Raw genomic sequence first — 13,459 nt, 5'->3', positions numbered from 1 at the left:
CTCAGTTGTACATCTTCAAGACTATTCCTAACTGCTTCTCTCATTTTGGTAAACCTAATAACAGAAAACATATCATTAATTTCCATGCTTTTTGGTGATGTCAAATTGCTACTTGATTTATTAGATAGTGAGAATTCTTTTTATTATTAATCATAAGGCTGATCAGAGGAGCAAAATGGAGCTAAAAAGTCAGTTTACATAGCCATTGGTCACGACTTTCTTTTATGTGCTAATGTTATGTTTATGTACTTATACTGCCTACGTCATATCTTACATTTATCAGGGTATATATAATTTTTATTTACAAAATAACTACTTCTTAATTTTATGGCTATATAGAAAAAGCCTAAGCAAAAGGACATTTTGCTCTGGTGATCATCAAAGCAGATGCAGCATTTGTTTCCCACTGAACTGTTATTCTGAATCAAGGAAACAAAATTAGCATGACTCACATTTCATGAGTCATGTAACAATTCCAGCAGTCTGAAAGAGCCAGGTAGCTGAGTGTACAGGTTTGTACTTAGAGATAAGTATCATTTTGCATATGAAATGAAAAATAAGAGGCCAAATAAAAAGTAAAATTTTGCCAATGAAATAAAATTTTAAAAAGCAGAGTAAAGCTAAAAAGTACCTTTGGGTGAACTTCAAGTACGGTGTATAATCTATGACAGCTGGATAGCTTCCATCCAACCCCTCGCCCTTCAGACAAAAACTGATAAAACAGAGCAAGAATAGTAAGTTTATTACAAGAAAATTAAATGACAGTGAATATTGAATATTGAATATTACCAACCTGAAACTTTATTTTTTTGTAATTTTTTGGTGCTATAAACCCTAATTTTTAAACATTCACTTTTATTCTTAATAATACAGAGAGATGGCAAGAGAATAACAGGAAAGCTAACTGAAACAGCAGAAACAGAAAAATTATGGACAAGCTTGGAATTTTCCACATTCAACATTATTTAAAGGGTTTGCAGAGTGCTTATACAACCACTCTAGTACGTAAAAAGTAATTTTCTCAAAAATATTTCAAGGTCTTTCTCCTTTCAGACACTTAGAGGTAATGAGGTACAGGAAGCTGAGGTACATTAATGAACCTAACTTTTGGAAAATGTCCTTAAATGGCTGTAGCTTTATAAAGCTTTCATTTACACTGTATTTTTTTTTTTTTACTAGAAATAAATTATTGATTTCATGTTTAATTATCACAGAAGTGACAAAATGATCATACTTCCACAAGGCTCATATTCCTCATTCTTCCTACCTCTGTTATTGATAAACAGATTCTAGTAAGTCACAGCTTTTGCAAACTGAATTGCAAAGTGCCATTTCTGACAATGCAGCAATTTAAGTGTATTTGGGAAGTACGTCTAAAGGGTTGTTGTTTTTTTCCCCCTGAAAAAAAAGAGAAAAAAGAAAGCAAAAAAGCACCCCTACAAGATCACAGTTACCTAATTCCATACTGCTAAGGGGAGAAAAAAAAAGATCAGATTATGTTCTCACACATGCTCATCTCCAGCCCAAACTCCTATTTACAGTTCCACATAGATAAGCTAGCCAACATTTATAAGAGACACTGACTTGAAAAAAAAAAAAAATATATAACATGCAAGGAATGGCTATGGCTTCTCAGCCATTCAAATCACAGTACTATGAAGGCTCTGCTCAGTGGTGCCAAGCAGTAGGACAAGAGTAAAAGGGCAGAAACTGATGCACAGAAAATTCCACCTGAATATGAAGAACTTCTTTATGTGCAGGTGACCAAGCACTGGAACAGACGGTCCAGACAGGCTGTGGAGTCCCTCACTGGAGATATTCAAGAACCATCTGGACACAATCCTGTGCCATGTGCTCTAGGATAACCCTGCCTGAGCAGGGGGGTTGGATCAGACAATCCACTGTGGTCCCTCCCAACCTGAAACATTCTGTGATATGTAGCACAATAAAAATGCTCCTGTAGTACTAAGCTGCCATTTTGCGCAGAAAATTCTTAAGACTCTTAAAAGCTGCACAAAATGTGTCTTCAAGAGCCAAGCAGTAGTTTGAATACCATTAACAGCTTGCTTTATATTAGGAATCAGAGGACAAAGAAAGAACAAGTACAGCCATACAACTAAGCTCTCATACCCTAGTATCTACCACTAAGGCTTTTGAGAGACACAGTAAATTGATGACTATTTATGAGAGGATTTACATACTGCAGACCTAATCTTGCAATACTTATTCATATATAGCTGTAGTCCTTCCAAGTACAGGGCTAACACAGAAGCAGTTAAATTTCAGATTATTAAATTAATAAAATGTGGTAAGATTTGAATTTTGCTGTACACAAGGCTAGCACTCTTACCATCCTGCAGCATACTTCTGTTCTTCCAGAACATATTTTGTGGATGTAGTTAAGCCAATCTAATGACACAGTGCTGGAAAAAGAAGCTGTCCTGTGTTTTCAACCTCTCCCTAACCCATTTCTCCTTTTTTTTTTTTTTTTTTTTTTTTAAATGCAGACATAAAATTCCCCTTCTTAAAATGGTATTGGCACTTACCTGACTCCATCAAGACCTGCATTTTTAGGCTGTTTTCTTTTTTTTTTCTTTTCCCCACCCAGCTGCAGTTCCACAGCCAGCTGAACTAAATACTCTTTACCACTGGAAATGTTCTGCTCATTCCTTATTTGCTCCTTCTCTAAGCATTATTCTCCCATAATCTCTGCCACTAATAAGATGCTTCTGTGAACCAAACTAGCTAACATCTAAAGAACTATCTGGTCCTCTTACTGGGGATGTTTTTTCATTCTGCAACAATTCAAGCTGGCCCATAGATGGGTCTAACAAGCCTGGCACATAGGTACATAAACAGCAGTAAATCTCTGAAGGGCCTTTTGGCAGTGGTCAATCACTCAATGCATCCAGCAAGACTACTATTCTGTTTTCTGGCAGTTTACCTCCTATACTGGTTTGTGACAAGCATTAATGTTACTGCAAGGTAAATACTAATAGTGAACTGACAGAAGAATGAGGAACAGCATTATTGATCTCCTTTGCCTTGTGCTGGATTATGAAACTCTCTGCCAGTGGCTCTGCCCAAGGCTAAATTGACCCAACCAGGCATATTAACAAGGTCTTGTACCAGCCAGGTTCTGTCTTCTTATAGGTACTATAACTATACTGCTGATGGGTTTTTTAAAATAGATATACATATATTGACATACCATGTTGGTTTTTTTTTATTATCTAGAGTGTGATTGCACCTTTGTTACCTCAAAAACACAGAATTAATCATATAGGAAAGCCTACAAAAACCTGGCTAGAAATTGCAAAGGTCAATTAATGTAAGCAGTTCAGTTGCAGGTAATTTTAACACAAATTGATATTAAGCAGTCATTTGTAGGTCACATTTTTCAAATTTGGAAGTGATGAAGTTAAAGATTATTTTCTACATATGCAGTTACAATGCTGTCCTCAAGTACCAGGACATAATCAAGTACTTAATCACAGTTTTCCTTACAGTTTAAAAATAACTTTAAAAAATGTCATGCCTATAAGCTTAATTTAATAGGTTTGAATTATCTTCTGCAATTAGATTTCTGATTCCTTTTAGGATTTTGATACCTGAAAAAACTACCCCATAATCATGCAGTTATATAAAAGCGTAACTTGGTTCTTATCTAGAAGACCCATTCAAGATCTCTCTCTTACCCTCCTCTTTGCCTCAAGTTTTGTCTCTCAAACTACCACAGGAATTTAAGAATGTTTTCCATAATACATTGATTTATAAATATTTTTCCTGTGCATTTTGTTATGAAGCGTGCAATACAGTACCTGAAATCAATTGCATTGAGTCCCAACAGCATACCAGCAAGCATATTTGCTTCTTCACCAAGAACAATTGCTCCATCGTCATAAAACCTCCTTCAACAAAAAAGAAATTAATTCAGCTATTTTTCATATTTAACAGAAAACTCAAGAAATCCAGTTTAAATAAAAACAATTCATGAATCCCAGAATCATTCATATTTCATTTTGAATAAAGCAAACTAATAGACTGCATAGCACAAAACACCACAATCTTATAGCACAGAAGAATTTAGATATAAGCAAAAAGAATTTTTAATATTAGTCCTATGAACTAGCAGAACAGGATGCATAAAATGCAAAAAAAATTATGAAAGTACAGTATACTTTACCTCTAAAAGGAAGAATTTGTGTCATGTACATAAAGAAATAATTATTCCGTCACATGAAAAGAAGTTCTCTCTCACAATTGTACTTGCAGGTTCTTTTAAAGTTTAATATTCAATTTTCATTCTTAATAGCTGATCTTTCTTAAAAAAATATTTTTACAAATCAGCTATTTTTCAGGTAGTTTACCTTTTTCTTAAAATATTGAGTACTGGGGAGATGCTTGCTGGAAGGTCACCAGAATTCACCAGAGAATTACATGTGGTAAGAGGAAAACCAAGAGGTGCTCATACCAAAGGCAAGGTTGAAAAATCACTTACTAAGAACCAAGATGCACAGTTCACCTTTACATTCTAGCAGCAAATAAGTGCAAGAAGGTGCCAGATTACTGAATACAACCTACATTTCAGACAACTACCAGCAATACTGCCCTAGCAAAACTCCATCTGTTTTAAGAATTGCACGAAAGCTTCTGGATGGTTCAGAGATGGTGAACATCCAGAAAAGACATGTTTTGAGGCACAGCTCCAGAAATGGAATTGTGTTAAAATGCATGCTGTGAAAAGTCCCACTTTCGCAGCTTTCTAACAGACATCCATTCACTATAAGGAGATGAGCTGTCTAAGATCTCAGATGCTCTCAGTAGAAGGAAGAAATCTGTAAGACTTCATCTCAGAAGATAGAGATTATAGTCCTGATAGTAAGGCTAGGAAGTACAAACTCATCTCTGTACTCTTACGTCAGGAAGGGCACTGGGATGCTAAGCTGGTTGAGCCAGAGCACTGAGCTAGAGGGACTGCACAGTGTGATTCAGCACAGTGACTCTTACTTGTGAACAGCAGTGCCTCCAGTACATGCAGATCTTACCAGTCATTTCACTGGCATTTTTAAAATCACTGCCAGGCACCAATCTGCACTGAGTTCTTGTAAAATAGTGCCTAGGAAGAAATCACACAAAAAGGACAGGGCACACCTTCAATGGAAGTTAGCCAGGCAGTGCCAGTGTTAAAGACAGCTGCAGCAATCCAGCCAAACCAACTTGGAAAACCCACAGATCTTCATTCAGTGCTAAACACTTGACATCTCAACACAACAGTCTGCTATAATTTAAGAGTCTGACCAATTCATTAGAAAAATAATTCTGTGCCCATGCTTAATCCAACACCTCTTCTAAGTGTAATATGCACATACAGCACTAAGAATGCAATGCTTCATTGAACTAACTCCAGGCACCTAAACACACTAGTGAGGTTTAAAAAGAGCTAACAGCATGATAGATAATCTCGTATGCTACATACATGTGTAACACAAGAAATTCAAAGTTTATACAAATAATTATTAAATATGCATAAAGTAAAATATATTGTTTAAAATGCTAAATAAATGATGCAAAGCATCACCCAAAAAATCAAGTCAGTTACTAGTTATCTGGAATTCCACATGGGAAAAGAAAATATGTCCATATTGTCGTTTGCAACTTTGAAATCCATACCACCAAAACCTGAAAATGTAATTTTTATTTCCATTAGATGTATTTTAAAATATTACTTCAAAAGAAACTTTGCACTTACTATGTTTGGAATGCAAGAGAAGTTGTTTCCAAAAGCTATACCACTGAAAGAACATTCAAATATATTAAACATTAACATGTTCAAATAAATGAATTTGAAACTGCTAATCAAATAAGACCATTGCTATCCACTAACAAACTACACTACCAAAACAGGGACAAAGAATGTACTACTTAACTACATAATTTGTGACCCTACTCTTCCTCACCTCCTCCTTAAAAATGCGTGTGAATTTTCAGTTTGAAGCAGCATGAGCAATTTTTTTCCAGATTTTCTTTGTTTTATGTGCTTCTTGTCTACTATAAATGCAAGCAGATCTGGGTAAAATAAAACAACCCTTTTGAAACTGCAATGAAATGGGATGTTTTCCTAGTTGTGTTTTAAAAGTCAGCTGCAAAATATATGGAGATCTTTGGACAAATAGCATTAAAACAAACTATAAATGACCAGAAATCCTTACAGAGAAAATTCTTACTGTTTTAATAGCCCATTCATTATGTCTAAACTTTTAGAGCTCAACATAAGTACATGCTACAGATCCACTTATATTCAGATGATTTCATCTAAAATCTGTAAAACACACCTGTTATGAGAAAAAATATCATCTAATAATTACATTATCTAAAACCAGTCCAAAACTGCCAGAGTATTCTTTATCATAGAGCATATTCTCGTCCCCATTTTTATCATTAGAAGTTAAAACAAAAATGTGTTACACATTTTTCTTATCATAGCAAAAATACTAGCTATGCCTGATCACTAATTCTGCTACTCTCCAGCTTTCAAGATGTTCCTGGAATTCTTTTCTTTTTTTCTTCAGAAAAAGTTACTATTAATTTTTTTTTTTTAACTGAGTCCTTAGTCTTTCTACCAATTTTGAAAGGAATACTACATCTATCCTTACTACACCACTATTTCAGATTTAGTTCTTACTCTAGAGAGGTTTTCTTTGCTTCTGACTTTTCAAGAATTCCAGGCTTATTTCCACATGTTTTTAAGTCATGAAAAGATTTTCAATTTTGCCGTTTTACCCATACTAAAACTAAACCCATACCAACTCTAGACATCATTCATTAGGTTACAGGTCTTTCATTAATAACATTCTTTACTATACAAATCAAGTGAACCATTCATTTACCAAACATAAATCCCTCACTTCAACAACATTTACTAAAATATTGCAAAAATCAAATTCTTGTAGACCTGGTTGTTTTGAAGTCTCTCAGAGCTGTGGAAATGTATTCAGACAAATGTTTTTCCATAAGTGCTACTCTTATCCATGCTCGACCCTGCAAGATGAAACAGGTATCAAATATTTAAGCATTACAGAAAGAAAGTTTTACAATCTGAATACCAATACCACCGGTTTACCTGACTAAATGACTGATTAACAAAACTAGCATTAAACTGAAGCAGTTGCTAGGGTGTATTTAATTATACCAATAATGAAAATAAAAAATGCATTCTTACAAGGACACAAAGTTTACTGTGAAATAAAGTTATCCAAAATTTTAAGGAGAAGGTGGACGGATTTTTTTCTTTAATTATAAGCTCCAGCTTTTTGGAAAGTTCATGTATGTGAGAGGCAGCAGATCAGGGCAGAAAGCTTTACATTTTAAAATCAATAGTATTGGAAGCATCCAGTTGTTTCCACAGTAGTGGCAGTAACTTGTCCTCAAAGTGATTATCTTTGTTCGTTCAAATATTTGAGGGATTTACATAAAAAAATGAGTTGTGCAATATTTTTTCCTCTCAGTAACAACATTGTTAGAGAAGGTTCATATAAAATACAGACATGAAATCAAATCCAAGAGGCCTAAATCCTGTAGAATCCAAAAGCAAAACTTCACTCAAACAGTTCCATAAACAACAGCAATAACTTTAAAAAAAAACCCTTAGGACAGCACGTTGTCCTGTGTTTGCAGGTCTAGTGCACAGGATTGTAGCTTACAAGAGGGAGACATTTCAATGGCTGCCACAGTTATGACTGTGTTTTTGAGAACATTAGGAACATTTCTTGTAAACCATAGAAACATAGAAACATTTATGTACATAGTAAGATGTCTTTATGCTTTATATATGCAGTGCTTATTGACATCTAGCTGAACATCACTACAGACATTCTACCAGAACCAGTACCAGATTATAATCCTACTTCAGCATGACCTAACTGTATCCTTCTACGGAGCCTACAAGAAAGCAGGAGAGAGACTTTTTACAAGAGCATGTAGTGACAGGACAAGGGGGAGCAGCTTCAAGCTAAAAGAGAGTAGAAAGATATCCCTGCCCACAGCAGGGTAATTGGAACTAGATGGTCTTCAAGATCCTTTCCAATCCAAACCATTCCAAGATTCTATGAAATACTGAATAAAATTGCTTTCATAAATACCAACAGCACAGTAAAAAAAATTAACATAGAGTGCACTGAAATTAAAAGGACATTCACCTGATAGCTGCCTTTATATCGCGTTTATTTAGCACATGACTGAAACCATGAAAGTGATGATGCTGCTTAGCTGAGGACCAAAGCCTATGCACCTCCAGTGAAAGCAGAGACAACCAGCACTGGCAAACCCTTGCTGACAGCTTTCAGGCTAAGGAAGACACTTATTTGGACCACCAGTCAAACTGATGCACATGATCGGTAGTTGTGTCAACATGCTCTCCATCTTTTCATATCCAGACAATCAAAGTAATGCCCTAAAAAATTAAACACTGTTCTCCACACTCACTGCACAAATTAGGTTCTCTGTCTACTATTGGGCATGAAGTACTCCACAGAGTAATAGAAAGTTTTAATTTATTTATAAGAACATTTCAGAAAATAGCCATGCATCTTATTATCTACTGAATTTAAATATGCATAGCTATTAAAATCTCAGAATTCAGAAAGACCTTTAAAATAAATCTTAAGAGCTGATCACACCTTTCCTATCAGTGCATATATTCTACATGAAACAAAATTATTAGAAGGGAAAAGAAAAAAAATCACTCAATATCTACAATTATAATATTTCTTTGGCATGTCCACAAGAACTCAATTTCCCTTAAAATGCTGTGTTTTCAAAAAATTATGTAAAGTAAAAAAATATGAGGACAATCATTTTATAATATAACACAATCATTGAATAGACAATTTTTTCTTCTGAGTAAGAAATCTTAAAGGAAATACATTCCGATTCAAAAGTGGGGCTTTTTAAAAGCAAATATTTACTAGGCACATAAAAAAAAATTTCAAACAATGAAAAAATGTGTAGAGTAAGCTAAGTACTATTTTTTTTTTTTACAGGTACAGAAATGTCACAGGAATGCAATAAAAAAGTCACTTTAGCCTTTCTCTTCCCTACCTTAGCTCTAGAAGAACCGACATTCTCCATGTTCTCAATACTGCAGATGCAATTGTGAGAGACTTTTCGGCAAGCTACGCGAATGTAGTCCCAGAAACTACGAGGACTTTCATAGCCGAACCAGGTGATCTGACCTTAAATACAAGATACATAAAGATTTATGAACCTCCCTCTCTGCTTTTTGGAGATAAATGTAATTAAATATTCCCCAATATGCTGCGTTTACTGAAAGGATTCCATACAAACAAGTCCATGAATTCCTACTGAAAACTGACTCACAGATGTAAAAAAAGTTGCATTATGCAGCGCAACCCGGTTTGGAAGCGATGCACAAAGAGAAGTTTAGGGCTTTGTGTATATATGTGCATTTTCTTGGGTTATTTCTTCTTGTTGTGCTAAAATAATACTCAAAAGTCCTTCACAGAACACTTCAATCACAACATAGCACAAAGTTTTGACTTAAAAATATGAGGCAAGAAGTATTTATGCTACTTCTATAGGTAGTATATAAATTTCACTAATACACTCAAGTAGAGAGTTTTGTTCTTAAAAAAAGTTATATAAATAAAAATACAAAATACCACTTTGCTGTGGTAGTGTTATCTTTATTTTAAGAGCAGACTGGAATTTTTCAAAATGTACTTTCATTTGAAGAGAAGCTGATGCATAAGCAAAAAAGTTTTTCTGTTGCAATTTCTTTGGAGTATACACAGAACATTCCCTCAGAAGCTGAACAAAAATAATTGAACAGATTATTACCCCTTCTGGAACTACAACCAAAATCCTTCACATTTCTTCCAGTTTGCAATGTATTGCACTTAGAAAATGAAAGGCAAAACTACACAGCACTTGCAACATCTCCACATAAATTTCAGCAGCAGTACAACAGTTCAACCCAATTTTTCAGAGTGAACAGCACACTGTTCTCACTTTGGACATACCTGCAAACAGGTATGGAACACGTAAGGTTAATATTGTCCTCTGGTGACTGCTAGCATTGCTATAAGCAAAACCTTGTCGCCATATAAAATGAGATTTTATTTTTAAGCTAACTTTATCTTATCTCAAGTCTTGAATTGCACTTAGGAAGTTTTACTAATGTATGAGAAATACTTCTAACTCTTTTCCTGCAGAAAGCTCAGATTTCACGAAAAAGAATATATTAAAGTGATACTTCAAATCACACATACTAAAAATAAAATCCAAAATATGCATTTTTATCTGATATGACTAGATGTAGCTTCAAGCATAGCCAAAGTAGTGTCAAATATCTGTCCCCTATGAGCTGAATAAATTCAAGCGGCAGGTTCTTCTTCCCCTAGAGGGTGTATGTCACTTGACTCTGTGGTCCATCTCCTTTCTTCACCACAGATACATTTATTAAATTCAAAGCATGATGAAAGCCTTTTAAAAATACAAAAATGCACAAGCAGGAAGAATTAATATACAATACCCAATATGCTAAAGAAAAATAGCATACCAAGGTACTGCAGTAACGGTAGCTTTAGATCTGCTCAGCTCTAAGGGTTAAAATAAAAGAAATTTCACAAGGTAAGTGCTTTTACAAACTTACTTTTAGTTTAGAGGAACACAAGGAAAATTCTACAGCATTTTAACAACACAAAAGCTACAGATATTTTTCAAATTCTTCACCAAACCAAAAACATTTCTGCCCTAGGAATTGTACCTACAAAACTAAATGCAGGTAGGGTGTAAAGATGACTCCATATCAGCAATTCCAGTTCCAACTAATAAAGGCAATATGATATATTAACTTTTGTGGTTTTTTTCAAGCTATCTTAAGGGCAGAATATATTTAGCAAAAAACAGTTTCACTCCAGTTTTCTCTGCTAATGCAAGGCAATTCCTTTTACAAATGAACACCTGAAAAAGACATTTAACACAAGAAATAACTTTACAACAGAAATCCATACCAGCACTTACTTGGTTTACACTGATCAAGAAAGCCAGCTGGCCATAATTCAACATACAGTGATATTACAGTGGGCACCCATCTCATTCCAGCTCTGTGAGAGGGTACAACGGATTTCAGACTTCAGCAGTAATGTTCTTCACTTGAACCTCACAGCAAGCTCAGCACCTTTTGTGAACCAAGGTCTCCTATATTTCACAATTCTGTCCCTACAACTGCAAACCTTGCCTACACTCTCATAATTAATACAATCTGAAGAAAAACTTTCTCAACCTATCTATTCACAGAAAAATGCTGGAAAAGACTAATTGAGAATAATGAGAATGTATTTTAAGAAATACTAAATAAGATATTAAACTATAGATTTACTAAAATTTTAAAAGCTTTCAGCATGTGAAATTTGTCTGTCAAAGCAGTCAATGCACACAGCCATGAAAAGTCTCAAGAATGAGAAATGGAACAGCTCCCACTGCTCAGTGCTTGTCAGGCTTTGCCTGCAGTACCGTGTCCAGTCCTGGTCTCTACAATTCAAGGGCAGGATCATATTGGAGAGACCAAAGGAAGGTCACAAAGATGTTCAAATTGCTGTTGAACCCATACCATGGGGAAAGACTGAAGGTATTAGATTTTTTTTCCTCTTGGGCAGAGAAGGCTCAATGGGGAACTCATCACAGTTTTCCAGTCCTTAAAGAGGCTGAAGGCTCCCTCTTTACAAGGAGCCACACGGAAGACAAAAAGCAACACATACAAGTTGCACTGTGAGAAGTTTCATCCCAAGAATGAAAATTTTTTACAGAAAGAACCAAAATTCACTGAGACAACATCCCCAGTGATGTGGCAGAGTTTCCACTGCTGGAGGTTTCTAAGATGTGATTGGACAGGGTTCCAGATAGTTTCATCTAGACTCCCATCCCCAAAAACTGGGCCAGATGATTCTTCAAGGACCCTTCCAACCTGGGCTGTTCTATGATTTCAAAATCATATCTAAATTTTTAAAGATCTAATAAAATTGAGAGCTAGTTTTAATATAGAACTGTCATTCTGTCAAAGTACTTCTTAAGGAAAGAGGAACTTTCTCAGGAGGTGCACAGAACAAAGAGCATGTGGTCTTTACTGTCAAGTTCATGTGTCATCTGAAGATGTAGAAGCTGACAGCTATTCTAACAGAAATTATGCTGGTTTTGTCAGCCAAACAAAATTGTTAGGTATGCATGGAAGCTGCATGTGTAATATTAAACATCATTCAAATAAATTCCATTCCTGTCTACAGAACTACAAAGCAAATAGAAATATTATTGTGATTTTTTTTTTTTTGCTTTCACCACATTTTTGCATAATGTGCATAATTTTGCACACCTACTTGTATCAACAACCATTTCTGTTCCGACAACTAGATACAAACATCCACAATTATCAGAGATCTTTTTCATGCCCAAGAAATTTTTCACAAATAAGATTAAACAGTTTGGTCCCTATTCAATCATAGTCTAATTTAATTTACAAAGCTCAACAGTAGCAAAGAAGTAATGATAAGATGCTCCAAAGTACAGACATGTTTTCTCCAGATTTCTCTATATTATTTAGTTTGCAACAAATTTTTCAATCCAATAAAAAGTTTTAGTACAACTTTTTGCTAATTAACTGGTGTGATCTTTGAGGAATTTCTGATACCTACCCTTATTTCAAGCCTACAAAATGGGTTATTGAATACTTAGAGTAGTTCATCAGTTCAGTCCTCCAAGACAATTATAAATTCATTTACACTTTTTCTCTATACAAGAAGAATAAACTAAACCATAAATGACACAAGAGCTCTCTTGTTTCTTCTTAGTCAAAAAGAATAATGCGTCACTATATGTGTATAGATACTAGATCTAGTAAAAAAAGCTATCCTGCTAACAACATTATTGTACCAAATAAAGGGCTACCACATCTGTATGTTTATTTTGTAGTTTTCATGACAGTAGTACCTTTAGTTCTTATATCCTTAACCTACATTTTTCATTCCTTAATTATTTTAATTATTTAATCCAGCAGACTTCTGTTTCTCTCAGAACAAAGAGCACTACAAGCTGCATCTTACTTACTCAAAGAATTCCCAAAATTTAGGAGTCACATAGATTGGATAGACAAAAGCAGCTTCCATGAACAACCCCAGGAGAAGCTCTTGACATGTTTATAGTGCCTCCTAAACATACAGGAAAATAGGCACACAAAGCTGTGAAAGTGTCAAAATAACATGGTACAGCATATTTTTTGTGTCCTCATAGTGGAAAATGCAAGTAAGTATACAGATGACAAGTGTGCTCACAGTAACCATGATATGCAAAAACTACACAAGTCACAAGCAAGATGCACTAGATACATTTACACACTGACACCAGGCACTATTTCTAAACACACATACTGGCTAGCGGTTTGGATATT

General features: G+C 34.9%; 1 protein-coding gene across 1 annotated transcript in view; it reads right to left on the bottom strand.

Moving 5' to 3' along the window:
* The window catches only part of RUNDC3B (RUN domain containing 3B), a 50,867-nt gene that overhangs the window by 26,779 nt on the left and 10,629 nt on the right, over positions 1-13,459 (bottom strand). The window contains exons 3-6 of the mRNA XM_058833466.1: positions 9,100-9,233; positions 6,956-7,041; positions 3,822-3,911; positions 632-712 (exon numbers count right to left, since the gene is read on the bottom strand). Coding sequence (XP_058689449.1) covers positions 632-712; positions 3,822-3,911; positions 6,956-7,041; positions 9,100-9,233 — 391 coding nt within the window. The remainder of the gene's footprint in view (positions 1-631; positions 713-3,821; positions 3,912-6,955; positions 7,042-9,099; positions 9,234-13,459) is intronic.

The sequence above is a fragment of the Poecile atricapillus genome, chromosome 2, assembly GCF_030490865.1.
Source record: "Poecile atricapillus isolate bPoeAtr1 chromosome 2, bPoeAtr1.hap1, whole genome shotgun sequence".
NCBI lineage: Eukaryota > Metazoa > Chordata > Aves > Passeriformes > Paridae > Poecile > Poecile atricapillus.
This window is presented reverse-complemented; position numbering and strand designations above follow the sequence as displayed.